General features: G+C 42.1%; 1 protein-coding gene and 1 non-coding gene across 4 annotated transcripts in view; one reads left to right on the forward strand and one right to left on the reverse strand.

The window, feature by feature from the left end:
• Window positions 1-25,650, reverse strand: part of CLASP1 (cytoplasmic linker associated protein 1) — a 169,945-nt gene that overhangs the window by 106,844 nt on the left and 37,451 nt on the right. For all 3 annotated transcript variants that reach the window (XM_060278738.1, XM_035128785.2, XM_035128806.2), the window contains exons 3-8: window positions 14,049-14,127; window positions 12,238-12,341; window positions 10,135-10,226; window positions 9,885-9,960; window positions 4,052-4,149; window positions 3,355-3,422 (exon numbers count right to left, since the gene is read on the reverse strand). In XM_060278738.1, the coding sequence (XP_060134721.1) occupies window positions 3,355-3,422; window positions 4,052-4,149; window positions 9,885-9,960; window positions 10,135-10,226; window positions 12,238-12,341; window positions 14,049-14,127 (517 nt within the window). The remainder of the gene's footprint in view (window positions 1-3,354; window positions 3,423-4,051; window positions 4,150-9,884; window positions 9,961-10,134; window positions 10,227-12,237; window positions 12,342-14,048; window positions 14,128-25,650) is intronic.
• Window positions 16,107-16,232, forward strand: LOC118075514 (U4atac minor spliceosomal RNA). Its single transcript, XR_004691394.1, has one exon. It is a non-coding gene; the product is annotated as a U4atac minor spliceosomal RNA (small nuclear RNA).

The raw sequence follows: 25,650 nt of genomic DNA on the forward strand, positions 1-25,650 counted from the left end.
CTGAATTATGAGTCAAAACCACAAAGCTAACACACAGAGAACAACTAACAACTAAAGCTGGGAACATAAACATCACCACCACAATCAATTCCAATAGAAAGTGTCTGCACTGTGCTTCACTTTCACTGGACTTGGAATCAGCAACCTTAAAACTATATTCACATGGAAAGGGACTGGTTCTATGGAGTAATTTATAACCAAAGACATTCCTTCCTGCATCTTATATTTAATTAAAGATTCACACACTATACCACAGGAATGGGCATGCCTGGAATTCTGGCTGAAAGGTGCAAGCACATGAAAAGTGCAAGCACATCCAAGGAATTACAAAAAGTGTGTGTGGGGGGATAATTCTGATTCTTTCTGAAACCTTGAGGTGAAGGAAGAACTTTCAATTTCTGCATCCAGAGGCTGATTAATTATAGGTAAAACAAGAGACACTCTCACACAAATATGCACAGTGCTAAGAACCACTGGAAAATCCAATGTGCAGCTTTGCTCCATTTTCTGGCTACAAAGGACTGAAAAGACCTCCTCGTAACCTAGCAACCAACAGCATATCCACAAGATGAAATCCTCCTTCCTCTTATATAAAGTAAAGCCCACTTCAAGTCGCAATTCACCCCAACCAACTGGCATTTTATTCATAATACTATTAAAGCTTAAAAACAAAGCCCCTGTGGATAAGGAACTTAATGCTGGCATTTCTTAAGATCTATTTAAGGGAAATGCTGATGGACTTGAAGGAAGGAGGGAGGGGGAAAACCTCTCATATTTAAAGAATGGTTGATTCATTTATTTGCGGGGTGGGGAAGCTGTGGTGCTCTGAGTGTTGTTGGACTCCAACTCCCATCAGCCCGACTCAGAGTACCCAATGGACGAGGATGATGGTAGTTACAGTCCAGCATCATTCCGGGAGGGGGGCAAATTCTCCATTATTGGTTGGTTCTTTCAAGTACTGTTTCTTGGGGGGGGGGATAAACCTATGTTGGGATTTTGGATCTACCGTCTTTCCCACATTTTAAGACACCGTCTTATAACTTTTTTTCCTCAAAAAAACACTGGGTGGCTTATTTTCAGGGAATGTCTTACCGGTATTTTTATTACATCAGGAGCAGTGCCCCTCTTGCTCCCTGTCTCCCTGCGGGGCAGGACTCTTGACTGAAAGAAAATGACGGGCAACAGCCACCACCAAGCTCCATGAGAGGGAGTCTGAGGGAAGGGAGGTGTGTGCATCGCTGGCCCAGCCCTCTCTCCCCGGCCCTGGGATGTTCGTGAGGGAGGGAAGGAGCTCCTCCGAAGGGCTGCTCTCTCTCTCTCCCCTCCCAGGTGGGGACTCACTTAATAGCAATCTGCTACACTGGAGCTTCTTAAATTTAAACCAGTACAGTATAATGGAATCTATCTGTGTGATGCAGTCGTAGCAGTAGCCTATACTAAAGCAAATAAGGATCTCTACCAGCCAGCCAACTGCCCAAGACTTAAGAGCGAAAGTTCCAACAATGTAGCACTTTGTAGCACTGATAGCAAAGAGGCTACCGGCTGAGATACTGCAGAAAACAAAGAAGCCAGCTGAGCAGCAATTAAGATGGTAAATGGTAGCAATTAAGTAGCAATTGAGCCAGCAGAAAGCCGGGTGAGATAATCTGCTGGTCCTAACAACCCGTCCGTGTTTCTCTTACCCACAAAATGTTAACTTTTGTGTAGGGTGTAGGGCAGTGTTTAGCAGCTCCTAAACAGCGAGAAGGGGAAAGTCCTTAATCCCCAAGGCAAGGACTGCGCCACCGGCAGCGATCCCGGTACCGGTACAAATCCTTAAAGGGGAAGCTCTACAGACAAGCAATAGAAAGAAAAAAGAATCCTCACTTTTTAAAAGGCTATTAAAAGGGGGAAAGGTGGGGGGAAGCGAGAGGTGGGCTGTGTGTGTGAGAGAGAGAGAGAGAGAGAGAGAGGCGGGGGGGGGGGAGAGAGAGAGACGCGCACACAGAGTCTCTCCCTAAAGGGGAAGGCAGCGTCTTCAATCGCCCCTCTTTTTTCCCTCGTGCTTTCATCTTCTCCCCACCGCAAATGCCACTTTTCTCCTCTTCACCAAGCAAGCAGAGCTCACACAGCCTAGCTAAAAAATATATATTTTGGAATCCTTTTACAGGTATTTTAAAAAATGCTTACAGAAACGGGAGGGGGAATCACGAGGCTGCAGGAACGGCTCTACGGTGCATTTTTACAAGCTTTTAAAAGAAATACGTGTCTTTGGAGCGACAGTAAAATGGGGAGAGATTTTTATGGGGGGGAGTTGGCTGGCGGGAGGGGGGAAGGGTCTATCACTATGTCTTATTTTCGGGTTATGGCTTATATCGCGCAACTGCTTAGAAATCCTGCTATGTCTTATATTATGGCTACGTCTTAAAAAGGGGGAAACACGGTAGATACTCTGTTGGATGTTGCTGCTGGGGGGGGGGGGGACAGTGATAAGGAACAAGCCTGCATATCACTGCCTTTCTGTTTGGATTTTAATATAACTTTGCAAAGGGGAGAACGGCTACTTTTTTCCTCAAGGAGATTTGTACATAATTGACTAAGTACTGATCCAATATAAATCTGATTCAATTCAATGGGCACCAAAGGGAACAAAAGGAGCTATCACCATGTTACAATGACATCTTCTGTAGTCAGGCGGTTTCATCTGAGTGGAGTAATGCCACTATACATATACCCTTCATGTTCCTCCTAAACCTCTGAACAATGACCTCTGAACAATGTCCAGCTTCCTCTCAGGTGAAAGCAATGGGCTACTAGCAACATAGCTTCTCCAGTGTTCACTTTAGAATATGACCACATCCCCTCATAATATGATACTGAAAGAACAAGCTAAGCTACTATGCCAGGCTGGCTGAAGGCTGCAACAACAAATGAAATAAAAGGAATATTGAATCAATAACTTTACAGCTGCAGAACTTTCAGCCACAAAATAGGAATATACAGTATATGAATGCTAACACAAAGTGTCTTGTTGCTTTCATATAGAGCTATTAATCTCAGAATGAAAATTCACTCAGGCTTCTGTTCAAAACCCCTTTGGCACCAGTCTAACCAATGTGATGCTTTTTTAAATACATCATCTTCCTTTTCAGTAGTTCTGAAAGCAACTTGCATGCTTTGTTTTTAACGGCAATAAAAAAAATAGGAAACATCAATCACAAAATAAAAACACAAACCCATTTACTTGTTATTCATTCATCCCACTAATTTCAAACAGGTCTCAACCACAACTTATTTAAGTTTGGATAAAGGGTACAAGTTTTCTAAAGCACTGATTTCATCTTATAAGAAAGCAAAAACAATATTTCTACTCACCACCTGATCCCTGGATCATGGTTCCTGATTTCTGGACCTCATCGAATTTTGTAAAAATGATGTTCAACCTGGAAAATAAAACAACTGAACAATCAACATCGCAAAACTTCCAACTGAGAATGCAGACTTTGGCAAAGGTTTGCTGATATCAACGAAAGTATATTTGTGCCGCTAATTTTAATGAAAGAAAGAAAAAACTCTTCCTTCATTAGTCAGATATAGGTGTTAAATGAACAAGAAAAAAGGGTACACCTCAGAAGTGCACACAAGCTGTGAATTACATTATTCCAGAAAAAGTTCAGTACATTCTTCAATCTTAGTTTTCTCATTTATTAAAACAGCAGGTGTGCAATCCTTATAGTTAAGCACAGCTGACAGTGTTCCCAAAGATGCTAACTTTTCAAATCTCACGATTTTCAAGTCCACATCATAATTCTGAGATTTTCTTTATTCATCCTGATCTTCAAACTATCAGACAAAACAAATAATGTACAAATTACAGTCAACTGAACAAAACAACATCATTTTCAAACTGCGATCTATCCGATTTGCTCACGACTTTTGAAAACTAGGGATCAGGTCCAACCAGTTATAACACACAGCAGATGAGAAGCAAAGGATGCTCAGAGTTTAGTAGCAGAATAAATTGAAGTGCACTGAAAAAGAAGAACATCAAAACCAGAAACTCTTCACTCACCGAGACTGTGGCAATCCTTTTTTGCTGAGATCAGCCCTTACACGTTCACCTACATGTCTGTAGATTTCTACTAGGCTATTTATTGCTGCATCGCGAACCTAAAGATCCAAGAAAAGAATAGGAGGAAAGTTTTACACATACAATTAGATAAATCCATAAAGGAAAACTAATAATACTCTTATATAACTGTCAAGATTGCTGTCCAGGTCTAGGCAGAATTACATATAGGGACACACCTGACTCATGTCAAATCCCCCCCCCTTCCCCCAATAATCTTCACTCAGACGTACCTGTTTCATTCCTCTGTACCTATTCCATGTCACTGGCTGATGCCAGAAAAGCAGGGAAATAATATGACAAATCCATAAGGGAAAGAGAGGAGCAGAGACCTCGACCATGTCTAGTTTTGACCTCAGATTTTTAAGAACAAAAGCTTTTCACACAGTTATGAAAACAAACCCCTCTGAACTTCCCAAGGGAAGCAATCTGGTAGATAATAGGCCACCACTGTGGCAGCTGAGTAATATAAACAGGAAGACATATTTTTTTCTGTAAGCATATGATAGCATCCTGATGTATTTTACCTGGCAACCAACACAGATGCCTCACAACCTGTTAGGTTCACCCAGAGCCTGGTGCACAAGCTTTTAAAGTCATATTATGGCAAGATCAGGGGTCGAGAGCCTATGGCCCTCCAGAAGTTGATAGATTCTGTCAGTAGTTTCATCCAACATAGCTAATGGTCAGGGGTGGTGGGACTTGCAATTCAACAGCAAACGGAGAGCCACTAGTGTCATCCCCCACCCCCCTTTTAGACAGTCTCCTAAACTAAAGGCTCACAATAGAGAAAAAATCTGGAGTTTCTCAATCCTTTGGTTGGCTGGCATCCTTCTCAATCTTACAGGTAGAATGAGCTCATCACCTCTTGCAGATGGAGGAAGAATCACCAGGGCTCAATTCATTTAAATTTGGGGTGGGATTAAGGCCAAGTAAGCCAAAAGCAAAAGTGAAAGGATAGTAACCTATCACAGGGAACAGCAGCAGGTTACACAGACTAGTAAGCAAACTGGTATAGAGGCCAGTTATATTCTGAACCACTGGTTTAAAACGGCTTCCTTGCTATTATCTCTGAAGCCGGTTTTCTTCCATATCAAGAGGGCAGTGGTGTGGCATACCAGTTTAAATCCCTTCCTGGTGTCTCTCAGGTCTCATATTCAGCAGGCTCAAGTCCTGACGACGAAGCATGTATTCCCACCCTCCATCCATTTAAAAGATGTCCTCGGGTATTTTCAGCTCGAGGAAGAGTTTGGTGCCACTTGAAAGCTTGTATAACTCACGGCGAGCAGCAGTTGGTTTTAATAAAAAGTCTCATTTTATGTTAATTTTGTTGTAACAAACTGACATGGCTGTTTGCTTTTGGCCAGCAATGAACACTCTTTCAAAGGCATGAGCTCTCCTTCAAAGGGACATCCCTATCTTAAAATCAGATTAAGATCCAAAATGAACCAGGGAATTATGCACACAAAATGTTAAGAAAAAATTGTGTTACTAGATCTAACCTCTTCTTCTCTATCCTTCCTTTCCACAGCAAATTGCATTTCGAAAACCAATCCTCCATTCTTCCTTGTTCCCTCTAGGCCGAATCCACATCCATCCCACCAGCTATATTTCCCTCCTACCCCCATGCCAGCTCTTCTACGTTGCTCCTCTTCTACCCCCCTGACCAAGCATGGCTCAGGGATCTCCCTATCTCCATGGCAACAATGGATAAAGGAGAAGCATTGTGTTGGAAGACCATGGAGAAAGAAGACTCTGCCTCTTGGCCAGCCCAGAGACTTAGGGAGTGAACCTGGAGGCAGATTGTGGACCCTCCCCTCTGCCCAAATAACTCACCTATGCCTTTTCAACTGCCACTGCCTAAGAGTACAACTGCTCATTGGCAGAGTTCTGGAACTTGGACTCCTACAACTGGCCATAAGCATTCCACCAACTTCTGACGGCGAGAGGACATGAACCTCTCAGTCTTTTGTGAGGCACTCTTCTAACCCTTCAAACAAACAGCAAATCAAGTCACCCCAAAGCAGAAAGGCAGCTCTGAAGATAAAGAGACTATAGTCCTTTTCGTGTCAGGGGGGGGCATCCCATGATAACTGGGGAGCAACACCATTTTGAAGACCACCGAAGATCACCCAGGAAAGGGACCATATCTGTGCTGGAAACAGGGCTACATCATTCCAGACTCTGAGGCAGGTGACCGTTAAACATGCACATTTTTAAAAGCCAGGGGTGCCAGAGTTTCCTCTCTGCATCATTAGCAAGTACGTGCGGTGCTTGGTTGACTTTACTCTCTTTCATCTGATTTTCTCCAAATATGTTTATGGAGACCAGTTGCTAGCCGTGATGGCTATATACTTCCTCTAATATCAAAGGCAGCATGCCTCCAAATATTAGTTGCTGAGGAACATGACTTTGTGGTATTGCGCTCATATCCTGCTTGATGGGTTCTTGCAGGCATCTGTGGCATCAGAAAGCTGGATCTTGTATTCTTATGCAAGTGTGTGGGGATTTCCCCTCTGTTAATCAACACACTACATTTACATTAAACTCCACTAAAGAGAATGGAAAACAAATGTAAATGATTTTTACAATAATAATAATAATAATAATAATAATAATAATAATAATAATAAATTATTTCTACTCCCACCCATCTGGCTGGGTTTCCCCAGCCACTCTGGGCAGCTTCCAACAAAAGATTAAAAATACATTAAAACATCAATCATTAAAAACTTCCCTAAACGGGGCTGCCTTCAGATATCTTCTAAATGTCAGATAGTTGTTTATTTCTTTGACATCTGATGGGAGGGCGTTCCACAGGCGGGTGCCACTACTGTTTGTTACTGTTTGTTAATCAACACACTACGTTTATATTAAACTCCACTAAAGAGAACTGAAAACAAACGTAAAGGATTTTTACTGTTTGTTAATTACATCTAACTCTTCTTTTCAGAGAAGTGGCTTACATGAGACTCCCAGCGGTCTCCTTGTCAGGCCCACACTTCCATAATTCACCAGGATTGTGATCAAGGCATAGCCAGCTAATATAAATAACACTGTCATCAATCACAACAACTAAATCCAATTATTGCTGTCAGTGGGTCTAATCAACACTTCCTGAATTCTACCCAACAGCTGGACTAATGGCTAAAAAATGAGTCTAATGAATCAATGGGGGAAAACTTCAACGACATATAAAACAGCACCTTCAGAGTTGCTGCCTAACTGCTTTAAGCCCACATCTGACATATAATGACGATCCTTAGACTGGACCAGTAAAGGAAAAGAAGAATGATAGAGCATATAGGTTTCAGTTGATTTGTTTATAAATTAAGAATAAAAATTTACATCTCTTCCCCTGATTCACCTTCCTAATCATCCTTCCTGTCCCTGCAACAGCACAGCAGAGTTCATTTCCTGAGCAGGAGCAGCACAGGGTATTTTATGGAGTTGAAGAAAATCTCTCTTCCCCATCTTAAGCAAGGTCAAAAAGAAGCTTTTGCCGCTGGGCTAAACAAAAAACACAACAAGATGCAGGTGAAACAGTCTGGAAAGAGGGGGAAATAAAATCTAGAAAGCTGTTCTAAAAAGCAATGATGTTTCAAGTCCAAGAAAGCCAAGTCTGAAACAGCAACTTGTGTAATGATGTTGAACTGAACTAAAGAAGAATGCTGCAATGCTTCTAATTTCCTCACTGTGTAATTTACGACCAGAGCAGTCATTAAAACCATGTTATATTTCATGGAGTGACTCCACAGCATTTTTTAAAGTGCTATCTAGCTAAAAATAGGCTATCTGCAGTTAAAAATAGAAGACTGGCCATTTAAATTTGTCACCTTTTAAATATAGCCAGTGTCAGACACAAAGCAAGGGTTTTATAAAATGCTATAGCCAGGATCCAAAGAAACTGCTCAGTACACCCAAGGCTACTTTTCGCCTGAATTTCTTGATTAGCAGCCCTTCATGGAACATAGCGCAACTTTAACTCAAAAGTGAACCAACAATCTATTTTAATTGTTTCAACCATCAACTAATGCAAATTCCATTCTCTGCAGCTTTGATGCTATAACTCTACAACAAGAACAGGCAGCAAGTGATGGATTATGATCTGATAAGATACTGAGTCCAACCCCCTTGGCAAAGGCCAGTAATCCTTGCTCAAAGAACTGCTTATGTATTTAATTGGTACAACACTGATTTACACAACCTAAATGGCTCTCATATGGCAGTAGCAGGAAAGTAATAAGATCATTTCTAGGGAACTGCTATTAGCCTAAGGGTACAACTTAGGATTCAGGCACAGAAGCGGTGAGAGGAGAGGTAACAAGGAAACTCATGTTTCAGATACACTTCTGTTAGAGCCAGAAAAGGAGGGGAACATTGTTGACCATCTGTCCACTATTGAGCTAGTAGGTGTGAGAGTGTGGGTATATGCCTAATTATTGTGTTTGTTGTTAGTAGTAGTAGTTGTGTTTTTCCCTTTTAACTTGTAAGTGCTGTACAATTTTATTTTTTAAAAAAACCAAGATAGCCCCTGGCAGCAAAGGAAAAGGGAATGGGGAGGGAAGAGAAAACCTAGCAAATTCAGGTACCGATTCCTGAAGTTATCATTATCTCAAGTATAATGAGCTTCCCATATGCCACCATGCCAGGTTTAATATTCTTTTACTACTATACAAAACCCTGAACAGCTTAGGCCCAGGATACCTTTAGGATCAGCTACGACCCAAGCCAATCACTGAGATCATCTGGGGGAGCACTATTAGCAGAACTGGTCCAGCCATTAGGCAGGGTGAGGCCACTGCCTCAGGTGGAAGAAGCCCCCCAGGTATCACACCCACAGGTTCCCCATCTGCCCTGCTTCCTCTGACAGCGACCGAAAAACAGCACTGCCGATTTTTAAACTATTCATAGACCTTTGAACTATGAATGTTTCTATTTCTGATGTTTTATTCTGTTTTCAATTTTGCACATGGCTTGTTCTGTTTCCCAGCAAGCTGCTTTGACTGGTCTTTCCTTTGCCACAACAGTCTACCTGCGAGGAAGGAAGCACAGTGGCTTTTGATCCCCTGGCTGGTGATAGAGGCCAGTGGGTGTTTTGGAAAGTCTGAGAATGTGGCCACTTCTATGGGCAAGAGTTGGCCGGGGGGGGGAGCACAATAGCTTTTCTGTCCGGATTTTCACTGTTTGAAATATGGTAACCCTATTATAGCATAACAACTCAAATCCTTCCCATACATGTTGACAAAAATCATACCTACCTCATCTCAATATGGAGGCAGATAGTATATTGAGTGAGTTCATTTTAGAGGCTTGATTACTGGATAAACTCTACAATTCTGTCCCTGGCATGGAGTTCCATTATTTATCTTAGTAACACCATGGTCCCCTTGTCTCTCACTGCTGAGATCTCTCCCACTGCCCCATAAAACTATATGCAGCCAGTTTTGTGGCACTGCAGAAACATTAGAAAGCTGCAGTTTCTCCAAAAATATACCATTCGTAAGCCAAAATTACACCACATGCAGAAATGAAACCAAATCCTCATTGAAAGCAATTAGATATTCATTCATTCATATAAGCATGTTCAAGACTGGCACAACAACTTCAGCACAGGAGTAGTCATCATGCTCCAAGATCAACAAATGAGAAATATCAAAGCTTGCAATTCCACACACCTGCCAACCACAAGCATTTCTTCGCCAAATTTATTGCACACAGTCATTTTTCTCCTGTGGGAATATATTCAATCAAATTTGTTTCATTGCAGACTCACCTGGCTGTTTGGATCTCCAAGTAAATTACATATATGTGGCACAATCTTGCTCAGTGTTAAACTCTGAGCTCCAGATCTAAAGACACAGACAAGAAAGGGAAGGGGGAGGGAGAGAACAAAATATGTGCTAAGTATTTTTAAATTATTTTGAACGTGGATATTGTTGTTATTGTTTATTATTAAATTTAGATCTTGCCCTTCCTCCCAAAGTAGCCCAGGGCAGCAAAATATGCTACAAGCTCCAACTTACGCATTGAGTGTTGCAATAAGGCAGAGGCAAATTCCTTCTCTAGTCCGGAAATTCTTGTGTTTAAATGCTCCCAAAATCCTGTCCCATACGTACTGCCACAGAGAGACAAGAAAGGAAGAGAAAGATTAACCTAGACAGGCTGCAGTTTTTCATTTTGTGATTCTGAGACTTGTATAGTCAGAGGAGGAGTGCCAGGGGGTTGTGTGGGTTGCCATTCACATGCATCTGAGCAGGCATGGATGGGAGTGGGACTAGTCAACTGTTAAATTTTGTTTTTCTAAGAACTCCTTTTTATTGGGTAAGTGGTAACCTAACCCCTTTTCATATTGCCTTAGGAAGCTAACTACGCAAAACCACCAGTGATTCTCCAGAAAGTCTATCCTGAACATCTACCCACAAAAGGGGTAGCTGAATGTAAAATAAGCATTTCAAATGCTTTAGGTAAATTAGGTAAACAGGAACACTCAGTTATCTGGTAACCACTTTCTCTTAGTTGGTTTAGATAGAGAATAGCTTTCCACACCAAAAGAATTGCTAGTGTTTTGTTTGTTTCAAACAGGATGCATCTACTGGCACAAACCTAAAACTGATTTTTGTACTCCCCACCAATGTAACACCTATTCATCAGTGATGACAGCTCTAGCAGGTCATTTAAGAGTGACGCATCCGTTGAACTCTCGAGTGATAATGCTGTCTCCAAAAATTGTATGTATGTGTTTAATAGCTCTCAACTACTTTCCAGGGTTTCAAACACAAAGCGGGGTTGTCTCTGCAAGGAGTACAGAACCGGGCTCTCCTGCTGCTCCACTCACCACAGGGCAAGTCCCCTGATATCTATGCACTGAGTGCAGACAGCTGAAGAACCAAAAACTGTGCAGGTGAACCTCCCCGGAGATCTAAGCTGTGGACAGCAGAAGCTGCTTCACACACGTGACAAATGAAGGGGGCCTTAAAGTGAGACTGGTGTGCTCCATATTTGTCTTCTTAAAGATGAATGTCTTTGTATGTATCAACTTTGTGTACACTGTTTCTCTGTAAGAGGCTATTTTCCATTAAAACATGTGCAGTGACCATTATTTTAAAATACAGTACTGTAAATATTAATGCCTTTCTTCCCCATCAACCTTCCAAGGAATTAAAATGGGATACTCGAACTGTGACCATTGCTGCTGCTTACAGGTAGGTAGCCGTGTTGGTCTGAGTCGAAGCAAAATAAAAAAATTCCTTCAGTAGCACCTTAAAGACCAACTAAGTTTATATTTTGGTATGAGCTTTCGTGTGCATGCACACTTCTTCAGATAGTCAGCTGCTGCTGACGGACTCCAGAAGTAAGTGTTAGGTCAGTAGAGAGATGGCCAGTTGTTCAAATAGAACGTGATAGAGGGACAAAACATAATTTTTATCTAGAATATACCTGCCCTCTATAAATGATTTCATCGAGGAGTGAAGTGTGAGGAACAAGCGTTTTCCCCAAAACATTGTACCTGATTTCTTACACATTGTTTACACAGAACTTATTCACCCCTGTTTTGCATGGTGCTTCCACAAAACTGTTTTGAAACCTCTTGGTCCCACATCAGGAAAACTATTTGGAATTTATAGCCCCCAACTGAGTGTAAAAAATAAATAAACCAGTTTTAAATTGGTTTTAATGGCATTTGCTTCCAAAAGAGTGTATATGGAATACAATTGGGGAAGGAATCTATTGCAGCAATGTATTTATTTTAAGGCTTTTCACAACAAAATGGGCAGGGAGGTGGTTCAAAATAATTCACAGGTTTGGGTGTATTCCCCAAACTGCATGCAGATTTTGTGAAGATTCTGGATTCCAATTCCTCTAGTAACTTTATTATTAACTATTGCACTTCTGAAGCAGCAGGCATGACTGTTCATTGAAAGCTTTTGCCCCTGGATGCCGAGCAAAAATGCTGCCACCACAACTGCAATTCCACTGCAATTTAGTCTGCAGGATGCTGCCTGTGATGGATAGGTAGCACTCAGCCTATTTGAAAAGCAGTGTTTTCTAGAAGACCATAAGCAAAAACCTCCAAGGGATTATTTTCTTGGGAGTTGCTTACTTGTTGAATATTTCCAGGAACTCACCTGAGGGCTAGCAGCTTGCTCCATGATTTTTAGCAGCAATGCCTGATCCTGCTCTCGAACCGAGTCTTTCGAATCCCCCAGTCTGTCGATTAAACTCGGTAGTACTAAGGGCAAAAAGCAAGGCTGATCAGAAAAGAAGAAAAAAACAGGGTATGGAAAGACAGAGCTGGAAATACAGAAGAATTCTATGAGAACCCAACCCTCCCCACATATTTCAAGGAGTCTTAAATAGTGGGTCTGGCAAACTACTTACATTAATGGAACAGACACTTGCCAAGGACAACAGGCTAATGACAAGGCTACCACACCATTCTCATCAATAGATGCACATGCTGTGACTTTACCCATGTGAACTTCCCAGTGCCATTGACATGCACTTGCCCCATGTGCTAGGCCATTTGCATATAATGATCGGACATTAGCAGCTGAAGTAAACCTGTGAATTGGCGAGCAAGTTCCTTTAAATATAACCATAGGAAGCAGCCACGAGTAAGGGCTTTCCCCTTGGTCCATGTCATGTTCAAAGTAGGTCTTACACAGACCGCAAGGCCTTATGCCCCTGTCTATAATCTGCTCCACTGATGGCGGATCAGTGTTACCTGTGTGCATTTCCACAATTCCACATGCAGAACTGGGTGCAGAATTTAGAACCTGAGAATCCAGCTTTCATTCAATGCCCCCGCAACAAGAAAACCTAGCTTCTTGTCCCTTTTGTTCTTAAAATAAGCTTAAAAACAGGAGAGTGCTAAATTGGCTTTCCAATTTAAGCAGTTTCTAAAGGAACATCACAAACTAATGATTCTAAACTCCATGGCACACAATAAATGTTATAGAAAGAATGAGCAAAGAATGTAACATCAGTGCTCAGAGATCTGCATGGCTTGGCAATCTCCTCCTACCAGTCCAGGTTCATGGTGTCACTATTAGCATACAAAGCCCTTAACAACTTGGGACCAGTTTACCTTTGAGATAGCCTGAACCCATATACACCCACTTGACAGCTTCGATTGGTAGAATTGGCACTAGTATAAGTGCTACATAATACCAATTCTGCATTGGTAAGAACTCTATCGTTGAGTGTGGCAGCACCTACACTTTAGAACTCCCTGTCTGTCAAGCAGGTGCCTTCACTGCACTCTTTCTGGTACCTGCCAATAATATTCTTGTTTCGGCAAGCATGTCTAGATGCTCAGAAATACTAGTGTGAATTTTAATCTGTTTTATTCTCTTAACTTTTTGCATGTTTTAAACAATTACAATTTTTGTTGTTGTTGTTTTAATCTTTTTGTAAACTGCTTCAATGTAATATTATTATTATACAATCAAGTGGTGTATAAATTTTATGAAATAAATATATAAAGTGGAATCCAGATTCCAGTTAACACTTTACAGCCTGTCAACAAAGCTGCAGCTCAAAAGGAAAATGCTCTGGTGTGATACATGCAGTCAAGAACTTCCTGACAGTAAGAGCTGTTCGGCAGTGGAATTTGCTGCCAAGGAGTGTGGTGGAGTCTCCTTCTTTGGAGGTCTTTAAGCAGAGGCTTGACAGCCATCTGTCAGGAATGCTTTGATGGTGTTTCCTGCTTGGCAGGGGGTTGGACTGGATGGCCCTTGTGGTCTCTTCCAACTCTATGATTCTATGATTCTAAGTCCCAGACTTCACAATCACAGTTGTTGCAAACTGCTATTTCTTCATAGTTTCAATTTAAGAAAAGGGACTGCAAGCTGAAAAACAATATCAGCAGAATATTACAGAATAGCAGGCAATCCAATACTACAGCTTTCAACTCAGCTAGTCCCAAAGACCTTACCTGTTCCAATTTGGGCTTTAAATCTATCTTGGAGCCGTGACACCAGCGCAGATAAGATGTCCAAGCCCAGCAGGACAACCTGAGAGAGAGAGAGAGAGAGAGAGAGAGAGAGAGATAAAGCATGCAAACTGAACATGAAAGTTAAGCACAATGGAGTAGGGTTCCCTGCTGCTGCATTGCCACACACTACTACTTTTGAACATTTAGAAGTAGTTCACTATAATGCTACAACAACAGCAAGAATGTTAATAGCACAAAATTGGAAGAAGTACCATCCAAAGAACAATGGCAAGAAAAGTTGATGAACTATGAAGAGTTAGCAAAATTAACGGACAAGTTGCGTGAAAAGGACAATAGTGACTTTGAAAAAGAAGGGGAACCCTTTACAACATATTTGCAGAAACAAGGAAAAAAACATGGACTCACTGGCAGGATTTAAATAAACATTTACAATTTTCTTTACAGAGAACAAGAAATATAACAATGGGAAAACATAGTATCATATATAAACAGTAGATTGTAACATTTAACAAGCCAGAAATGGAGGTTGAGGGAAGTCAACAGGAGGGGTGGAATTGGAAAAAGAATGTTTAGTAATGATGATGGATATTTGTTGCAAGAAAGAAATTCAATAAAAATTATTTAGAAAGTAGTAGTAGTAGTAGTAGTAGTAGTTCACTATAAGTAAATTAACTGTCATGCATTTTTAGCCTGGTGTGGGGTAATGTCTGTCTCTCCCTCCCCAAATTCAAAAGTTCACCTTAAATTAATAAATTCACAAAGTGGTATTGGCAAACCACCATTTCTTAACTGCTGCTCGCCATCTGCAAAATTGATATAACACACTTGCTACTTGTTATAACTACTGACAGTAGTTATTATATTATTATGTAACTAAAGGAGCTATATTACTGCCTGTGTTCGTGTAGAACCTTGCATTTGTCTTTGTGTTGTTATTGTTTTGGCTCCGCTTTTGTATTTTTATCTAATGCACTATATAATTTGTTGTTTTGTTTCAGATTTTGTGACTGACTTGAGGTTAACAAGTGGCTAAGGAATGTAAATAATAGGGGAAAGACTGCAAGTACTAGACCAAAATACTTGTTTATAATGCCATCCCACACCCACTTTCCTGGGAATAAGCCTCACATGACTCAATGGGACTTACATCCAAGTAGACATATCATGCTGCTAACAGTTCCAACAGGTGGAAGGCAGTTTATTGAGACAATGCTGGCTTCTTTCTAACACATCATCTGTTACTAGAAGGTAGAACAAGTACGGTAACTCTTGCATATATGAAACAACCTATAAATGTAAGTTCTCCGCATTGCCGTTCATTGTTAAATCACATTGCTAGAAAGTCACTCTATAAAGCCAGCCCTCGCAAGAAGTCTGCTCGGGTTGGAATGAACATTCGACTTAACCGAGAAAACCACCAGACCCCAAATTCATGCAGCCTCCAAAGGCTTTTGTGTGTTTGCAGCAGGAAACATCTACCGACTATTCCTTCACAGAGTTACTCGAAAGTAAGTCCCGGCTGCGTTCAGCTAGGTTTCCTCCTATTCATCTGCAAGTAAACGCCCATTTAGCTTTGCTACCTCCGAGTAAATATGCGCCTGGGGCTTGACAAAGAAATATGTTTGTGGACTGGAGTATTTTATTTTTATTAACCCTAAAACTCTCCGCTGCCGATGTGACCAACGGATTGCACTAAGTCTGCAAACAGCCAAAGTCCTCCTTTGCAAGAGGCGTCGCCGGCTGTTCGTCACGAGCGGAAGCGAAGGGCGCCTCTTCCCTCCCCCTCCGCTTTCGTAGCCCTCTATGCAAATGAGCAGCGCTGCAATGCACTGTGGGTACAAGTCCTCAATCGCAAACACCGGCCTCAAGAGCGGCTTGCTTTGCAATTCGGAACCCGGGACCCCGCGGAAGCCTCATTCACGCATCCGAGCGAGGCGGGAGCCGATACGCTGGCCGCGGCCGCGCGCACACCCGATCGCCATGACCTCAGGAGGTTTCCCGGCCACCCGCCCAGATCGCCGCCGCGTTAGCTTTCTAACCGTCCTTATCTTGGGGTTGCGCTACTGCTCAATGAACGTCTAGTGAGAGTAGTACTGCTAACACCTACACAACACGTGAGCATCCCTGGGGTTTCTACCCCACTGAGGTGCAATTTTTGGAACCTTTACCGTCTTGTGGCAAAATCAAAATTTACAATTCATGAGATACAAACTCATGGGGTACTATTGTCTCACTGTGAGTTTGATAAGGAATAGTGGAACCCCAGTCAGATGTTTCATCCACTTTTCGAGCTTTAATAGTATAGTAAAAATATTCACATTTCACCAGTTAGAAAGTTGCTTATAGAAAGAAAATAGTTTTTATTGCGTTTTCAAATACTGCCACTAGATGATGCTAGAGATCACTTGTAAAATCTTTTGTTAGAAAAAGCACCATTGCTACAACAAATATTTATAATTATTCTTGTAAATATGTGCACTATTGGTGTTCCCAGCATACATAGGGTGCATTTGTTCTGTTCAAGGTTTGCAATTTGGAGGACACTAGTCTATAAGCCAGAATTAGTAAAACAATGCCAAATTCGAGTTATGAGCATGAGGAATGCTCAATCATTACACAAAAAGGTGCACCATTTCCTCATTTAATTGCAATTATCTTTTGCTCAGAAGAGAGCGGATTGGCAAAGGAGAAAACTTCAGGCTTGCAAAGCACTGATCTAATCTTTAGATTCAACAATACAGGCTACTATGCCTCCCCTCCAGGGTAAAGAAGGCACGTCCTCTTCCATTTGCAAGGGCAAGAAAATGGAGCAGCGAGCAAATGCTCTGCAGCTTTAGCAAGAAGCGATGTGGTCATTTTCAACACATTTGTCATCCATGGCCAAACACCTATCAGCCTAGAATTACCCATTTCTGTAAGGGGAATTGAATACCTAGCCCATTTTTACAAGGCTGGAGATGGAGGAAACTACATGGAGGATTTGAGGACAAGCAAACTAAAATAAAACATAATCTTCAATCATGATTGATCATTTTGTTTATAAGCACCAGCAGCATACGGGTTTTTTAAAAATTCTATTTCTGCTTCACTCCTTATTTCACCATTTCTGTACAACAGGTTGTTCCTGCATTTACCTCTTTCAATTTTCAAGTTGACTAGGGGCTTAAGGAGGGAATCGCTCCTTGTCTTCAAGATTTTGGAGTCATGAGCAAATTGAGTCTTAGGAAATTTACATCCCTTGCTTCAATAAGTTGAGCCACCATGGAGAGAAACACCTTCACACACCCCCTTTTGGTAAATTGACAGCTCATAGTACCTCAACTAATGAATGTTCAGTTGAGATTTTCAATCAACAATAAGGCTGTTTTTCTTTCAAGAGTGTAGAAAAGCCACTTCAACCTCAGCTGAAAAGGAAACAGGGATCTTTGCAAAATAAAAAATAAATAAATCTCAAGTTAAATTCTGGAAGAGCCACCAAAGCACTGCAGCATCTTTTTTAAAAAAATCCCCTCAGGAATTCAAAGTTGGAACTCTTTTCGAAAAGCAAATTCAAAAACATGCTTTGGTAATGATGAAGAGGGCGGGAAGAGACTTGGAAAAGCTCAGGGGAGATATGAAAAAAATATAGTAAGAAAAGCCCAGGGCAGAATTAATAAAGCAAAGTGAGTCACTACAGTATCGGCACAAAAAGCAGAGGTAGCAGTTTTTGGGGTGTTCCAAGATCTGTATTAGAGCAGGACCATACTAGCCAACAAAAATGTCACTAAAGAGTGAACTGTGATAATATCTCTTGCTTGTCTGAATCATGTGTGTGTGGACGGAAGGTGGCTAGAATGCAGCCTGCTGCAGAAAGGTTAGGAGCCACACCTTTTGCTCTTTTGGCCCTTGGCTCTGCTTGCCACTGGCAAACGCCCCCCAGAATGCTGCCCATGGGGGAATATAGCTCAAAGACTGGTAAATGTTCCTCAACACTGGGCTAGAAGATGGGAAACAAAGTGTGCATTGGGGGAAGGTGGCCGGTTGTGAAACCCTGCAGTCTGCGTTTGGTCCCAGCTTTAAGGTGGAATAGAGGAGGGGGCAGCAGACAGTCAAAAGAGGCTCTGTTAGGTGCCATGCAGGTTTCAAGTTGCATCAAGGGCCGCTGCTGGAGAAGTAACAAACTACCGTTTATCTCACATGTTTGGAAATATAAAGATTCTGGAAATAGGTGCACTTACCCCTACGGTGACCTTTAGATAAAGCCTAGCCTATGCATGCAGCAGAATTGAGTTGGCTGAGTAGAGAGCACCACTTCAGATTACAGGTGAGGGATGCTTCTTATTACATTGTGACATGAAAACAAAAGCCTACCCTTTCCAATTGGAAAAGTAACACAGCACAGAGAGAAATGTTCTACTGCAGCTTTCTTTTTGCAGGGACTTTGGGGGTGTTTTCATCCCACCAAAACATAAAAATGTGACTCTCTCCCCTCCTTTACAGTCTGAAATAATTCTATCCATTTTACCACCTGCAGCCACTTCACTTCCTCTTTCTCATTTTGTTTGCTGCTGCACCGTTTTGAGCTAAGCATGTCCTCTGAACTCAGGTTCATGGCGCAGCTCTCTCCAGTGCATGATGCACAAGCAGTAAACCAAGGACAAGCATTGATTAAAGCTCGTGGTTAGAAGGGAAAGAGCTAACTCACAGCCCAAGTTTAGATGACACACTTGGTTAAATAATAGCTTACTGGGAAGAAGTGACATTGCCACAATCTCCCCATAAGCCTCCACATTTGTACCAAGCCATGGTGTTTGGCTTGGTGTAATATGCAAAGCAGGCCTCCGAACCCTTCAGGGAAAAATACAAAGTGCACAGTGTATCCACTGCTTCCAACTGTTTCACAAGTTCAGTAGCGCAGGAGTCTAATTATAAAAACAATTCCCAAACCCACTCCCAAGCTTCTAGGATCAGACAATGGGGACACAGTTAAGCCATCAAACTTTTTAGCTATTTCCTTGTCTAATCAGCATTTAAAATTAGCTAAGGGGTCAGGCTATCACAGCAATTATCCGGCTACTTCCAAAACCAGAAGTAGGAGTGATCAAGCACCATTATCTCACTTGTGAAGATTGAGAATAGACTGACAGGCCTCTAACTGAGTCTGCAGAAGTCTCAAAAAGTATCAGTTCAAAAGGCAGGTTCATTAGTGTAACTATGGCCAGCATTGGGTTAACCATAACACACACACACTCTCACTCACACACACACACACACACACATGTGTCATTTATTTGGTGCTCTAAAGCTAAGCATCTGTAGATAAATCACCCCTTAAGCCACATAAAGAAATGCAAGCTATATACTTACAATGGGGAAAAAAACATATATAGGGCTTTTTGAGTCAGGTGTGCTATGTCTTGAATTTTCAGCCCTTGTGGCAAACCAGCTGCCACTACAGCGATAACTCTTTTTAAAAAAATCAGAACATGAACCACATTTGTGCAGTAGCAGAAGAATGAATTCTGGCTAATATGCAGCTTGATCTAGCTATTCCTCACTATAAAACAGAACCTACATTCACTTGAATGATCTGACATATCTTTATCTTCTTATTATGACAGGGCCTTGATCTTTCTGCTCCTGATATTCTTTTTTAAAAAATCCACCACTGAACAGTGAGTGAAAAGGCTAAAAAAAGCAGAGTGAAAAGGCTAAAATACTTGCAGTTAGAATAACGTCTCATTGATTGGTTTGCAATTCAGCTCTTTCACACGCTCTTCAAAACTGAAGACAATTTTTAAATATTGCTACTAGTTTGTGAAATGAAGGTCAGAATTCCTGAACCTAGTACCCTCTCTCCAGCTGTTTTGGACTACAACTCACATCAAAGACCTGGGCTAAGTGACCCCTTTTTGCAGCCTTACAGGTGGGTTGGGGGAGGAGGGGCAAAGAGAATTACAGAAAGGGTGTATACATGGGGCAAAAACAGGATATGGGAGGGCTGCCGCTTTAGCGGAAAAGCAGATGCAACACATGCCCAAAGTGCCAGTAGGGCTAGGAAAGACTCCTGCCTCAAAGAGCTGCTGCCAGTCACTGGTCAACAATACGGAGCTAGGCTTGGTCAGACTTGTTATAAGGCAGTTTCCCACATTCCTAAAATCAAGGAAACAAATATATATATAGAAAGATTGGAGTCTCAACAATTAGCACCAACATTAGAAGGAAGTGTCAGTAAGTGCTACAAGAATACCTTGCACACTATAACCAATACAAGGGTCTTTCATCACTCTTAATTCTTTACTGAAGTGCACAGAGAGTAATTTGGGGTGGGGGTTAAGCAATACCAATGGGATATACAACCGACTGTTCACCGGTCAGTGGAGTTCTCTTTATAAAGCCTGAAGCCTCTCTGTTTTGAGAACATATCAGCTGTAGGAGCTGAAATGTCATTAGCCCAATTAAATTCCTTAACAATGTGACTTTTGAATCGAAGACAGGAGAGTACAGAAATTCACACTAGATGTCTGTTTTGGAGATATCTACTTATTTGAGGCCTGTGTCACTGAGCCACGGCCTTTCTTAAGAGCTGTGCCATTCCTCCAAGCTCTCAAGAGACAGCCATATTGTGTGTCACCCTACTCATATTTGATTCCAGTAAATGTGACAAACTGCATCTGAGAGCAAAACATTACAGTGCTTGAAGCTGAGAAAAGTATCCCAGCAGTATTGACCCGATGGCAGTTCTGGAGTATGCTTATTGTTAAGAGTTACTGCAGTCTACAGGTCCTCACCCAGTGCATATTCCTTTTCTAATGCTACAATAAGCAGTAGGAGAGCTAGACTTGCAGCCAGATCAGCATTGCCCTTTGTTTAGAATGCAGCTCTGGTTCTCAATCCTCCTTTTAGCCTCCAGCGGATAGCATACTTAAGCAGAGAAGCACTGTTGCTGAGCAGCATCGTGGTGTAACAAGCAAAAGCAGCAGTGCACAAGAGATAGAGATGAGAAGTTCCTGACCCCACTATTACTTCTACAGTTTATTCAGGCGTGCGAGGCAATCCATCATGCAAATCTTAAAACTTGACTTAGTTGGCTATTTATGATCTCCCAGTCATTATTTCTGAACCTTGATTTTTTATTTTTAAGGAACCAACAACTAAAATTACGTTTGCCATGTTACATATTTATTCACAAACTCACAGGCTAAATCATTTCGGCATCTATAGGCGACTGAGCCAACTTAGGGTCTTTTGCATGCTCTCAGTTGAAGTGTGCCACAGCTTTGTTTTGGCCTTTACACAATGCTCTCTCAATTCTGTGTCGACTGACAATAGCGTCTGTCAGGTGTTTCCTGCGTATAAGACTACTTTTTAACCCAGGAAAATCTTCTCAAAAGTCGGGGGGTCGTCTTATACGCCGGGTCGTCTTATAAGCAGCTGCAGAAGTGATTTCTGGCGCTGCGGACATTTTGGAATTGGGCAGTGAGGCGTCGGAAATCGCTTCTGTGCATGTCCAGATGTGATTTTCGGCTTCCAGACATGCACAGAAGCGATTTCTGGCACTGCAGACATTTTGGATATGGGCAGCGCTTGCATTTCCGGCCCACGGATGATCATAGGAAGAGGGGTAGACTTATATGGTGAGTATATCCCAAACTCTATATTTTAACTGGAAAAGTTGGGGGTCGTCTTATACGCCCAGTTGTCTTATACGCCGTAAAATACGGTAGTCGCGTATGAATTCCAAGCACAGCCCTTCTGGGTGCTAGGGTGGGCCCCTGCTATTTCTGTCACTGCATCCTGGCAAGAAAATATTTTTTTTAAAAAAAAACACCTTTGGCCACGATAGTATTAAGTTTGTTTGCCCTTTTCTGCCCTTATACAACTCCCCTCTCCTGTCAGCAGTTCATAGGCTTTCTCCAAGTTCAGCTCCTAGACCCTCTCCCTGCTCTGTTTCTACTCTTGTTCCTCAAAAACCGGTTCCCCAAGTCTTCCTTCCCAGCTCACTCACTCTCTCCAAAGCTCACCTTTCCAGACTTCCTTCTAGGAACAGACCTCAACTTGTCTCTCTGACCAATGCATTTTGCCACATCCTTCATTTACCTGACCCTGCAGAGAAGGCTCAGAGCCCTTCCAGTAGATGGCTTGGGATACCACAATATCTGCACAATACAGAGGAGGGGCATAACTGTGCAACTGTTTACACGCACAGGCTTTATAAGGGGTACTGAGGTGCTAGGGTTGTGCCACTTGTCATTAGCTGTGCCACTATCAGTAACTACTGACAACCAAGCCACCACATTCAGCACAGCAACCTAACAGTAGCTCAATATACAGTGGTACCTTGGTTTACAACTATAATCCGTTCCAGAGGTCCGGTTGTAAACCAAACAGGTTGTAACCCAAGGCGTGCTTTCGCCAATGGGGCCTAAAAAAATATGGGATGTAATCCAAAAAAAGGGACACACACTTCTGGGTTTGAAGTCTGTCACCCAGGTGGCAACTGCTGAAATCCTCTCCTATACAAAACCATTAAAGGTGCCCTCTTTTTCCCCCTACCCACCCCACACAGCCCTCTATCTTCACCCCAAACCATTTTTCTCTCTTTTTCTGCTACCACATTTACCATCATGTCATCCACTTGAAACTGGGCCATGGACCGCAGCTTGCCCAATTTGCTTCAAGGGAAAGGGGTATGGGTTGTGGACAACAAATAAAGCATGCAAAGTACAATACAGTGACTATGCAGAAGGAAAGCCCCTGACGCAGACAAGATGAGAAGCTGGGTTGTTCCCTTGGCACACATTGCTCTGCTTTAATAAATCTATACTCGGGTTTCAGTTTCCAATCTGACTGTGTCTATTTTTAACCTTCTTGACCTTCTGCATTAAGCTGAGGGATGAGAAGACAAGAGGTGGAAGAGAGATGGGTGCCTTTCATTGATCGGGTCACAGTAAGCATCTGTGGGTAAGTTTAAAAAAACAACAGCACCAGCATCTGGCTAATCACAGTTTAAGCACATGAAAACATGCACATAAGCAGGCATAAAACTGAATGCAGGAGTACTAGTTAAAAGACACCTAAAGCCAAAATTGTGTATAGTCAAAACATTGGGTGCAATGGCAGGTGGGATTGCCAAAATCCTTCCCCCCCCCCTTTTTAATGTTTTTTAGTTGCCAAGCGCATAAAGCTGAATGCGCACAAGTTAAATGAACGTAGGCTGGGGGCTTACTGTATACAATAATACAGGGATGGCTCCATTCTTTCCCTTGCTAGGTCCCTTCTTAAACTTTATCCAAGTGGACTTTTCTCACCACAAAACAATCAAAAGGGTATTTCATTCAGCAATTCAGAGTTTAGCTTAAGACTAATGCGAAAGTTCTAGTCGGAAGGTATGCAGGCATGCATAAATGTGCAAAGTGTATAGAATGCCACATTTATAAAGAACATGGTAATCAAGCATCCCATTGCTGCAGCTGAATGGTCAGTGCAGGTTGCCATGCCTGTCAAAGAACCAGTAGTCCTGCTACCAACATTCAGGGGCAGATCACCACCACTCCCTTTAATAGCAAACTCAGGTGGTTGAGTGCTGAAAAGACAGAGAAGAGGATGGGGGGGGGGAATGCATCAACATGCTTGGTTGAAGTAATCAGTTGGTTTGAAGCATGCAGAAACAAAATCCTTTAAAGCAAGGAAGTTGGTTAGCAGTTGAAAAAGAAACCTAGGAAAAGTTAGTGAGGTATGAGCATCTGAAGGAACTTCTCGGGGGGGGGGGGGGAGTGAAAACACTGAAAGGGGACAGCAGACCAAAAGAGAGAGAAAAGAATAGTACCTGTATGCTATGTTTCATATCACAGTTTCTACACATGCTATATAGTCTTTTCTTTTTTAAAAAAAATGAGAATATGAGGATTATGGCTTATTTGAGGATTATCGTTCCCACTACGTACCTCCTTCCCTGTGGACACCCATGGGCAGGCATCCCCAAACTTCGGCACTCCAGATGTTTTTGACTACAATTCCCATCTTCCCCAACCACTGGTTCTGTTAGCTAGGGATCATGGGAGTTGTAGGCCAAAACATCTGGAGGGCCGCAGTTTGGGGATGCCTGCCCATGGGGGAGAGTAGAAAGAGAAAAGCCACTTTGCTTGAGCTTTTTTTTTTTTTTAGATTCCTGAAGGATGTCGTGGCTGAGTAGCTGGAACTCTGAACAGAAGTACTTCTGGCAGGAGGAGACTGATGCACTGCAATATTTTGTTTCAGGTCCCTCTTGTACACCCCTGCTGTGCATTAATCTATATAGGGCCCAGGAGCATAATAAGAGCAGGCTTGCTTTGATAGTCACAGCTCAAGGCCCCTGAATCTATTTTAATGCATAGTGTTAGAACATGCAGACTAAAAAGAGGAGAGTTTCTGAGAATGCACAAAGCACCTTCCATGCACTATGTATTTTTAAGCATTTTAATATGCAATCTAAAGCACAATATGACCGCTGTTTAGGATCAATCTAGCAATCAATCCAATGGGTTTTAAAGAACTGATTGAACCCCAATTCTATAAATTCTATCCCTAGATAGTGGTCATATAATCTGAAGGCAAAGGTATACTTTCCCCACCTAAAGCATAGGCACATAGGCACACTATACAGTATACACACAACATATCCTGTATAGCAATAATCATATATATTTTAGTAGCATTGTCCTTTTAAAGAATTTTTCCTTGCTTTTTCTTTGATCTAGCATCAAAGATGTAAAAAAAACACTTGAAAGTCTGTTTGTGACGGGAGCTAGGTGAACAGTCTCTTATAGTTAGAATTGTAGGGCGTGTGCTTTTTAATACAGTAAACAAATGCTTACTTTGCAAGAACATTTCAAAAGGGAGGAAAAGGATTTATGGCATATTGAGGTCGGGAGTTACTCCCGGCATTCAAGAACTGAGTTCCCTCCCTTTATTTTCCCTTATGGGGAAATCAGTAGCAGAAATCATACTTTTAATTCAGAAGGTTCCAAATCCAATCTCTTGCACCTACAGAAAAAAGAAAGTAAAAAGAAGGCAAAAAAACCTTTGCCTAAGACCCTGTCGAGCTGCTTCCTGGTTTGCACATCATATTAAACTGCTGTTTTAAACCAAGTACTGTATAGGTTCAAAGTGAACAAACAGGCTCATGGTTTGTTCCCCCCCTGACTCTGGCTTGTTTTGTCTGCAGGGCAGCAGCAGGAGTGGAGGGAGAAGCATCATGGGAACTTTTGAGCAACATGCATCAGTGTGATGCTCGTTCACATTAAACCATAGTTTGCTTTAAACTATGGTCTCGTGTGATGCATGAACCAGACCAGAGTAGTCAATAGTGGGCTAACAGACATTCTGACATTGGCTGGTGTGCCGCGACGTGCGGCGACGAGAAGGGCGATTTGCATTGTCACGTGCCTGGCGGCCGCCAATACACATCGCTGACCCGCAGGAAAGGAAGCCAGCCGGGTCACGACGCGGGGCGAGCGCAGCTCTCAACAGCCACCACCACGGGAGGGTGGTTTTAGACAAACTTAAAGAAGCTGGCTGGATGAGCTTAACCTGAAACTTGCTGAGCAAAGGATTGTGCTGG

This window comes from Zootoca vivipara, chromosome 1, assembly GCF_963506605.1.
Source record: "Zootoca vivipara chromosome 1, rZooViv1.1, whole genome shotgun sequence".
Lineage (NCBI taxonomy): Eukaryota > Metazoa > Chordata > Lepidosauria > Squamata > Lacertidae > Zootoca > Zootoca vivipara.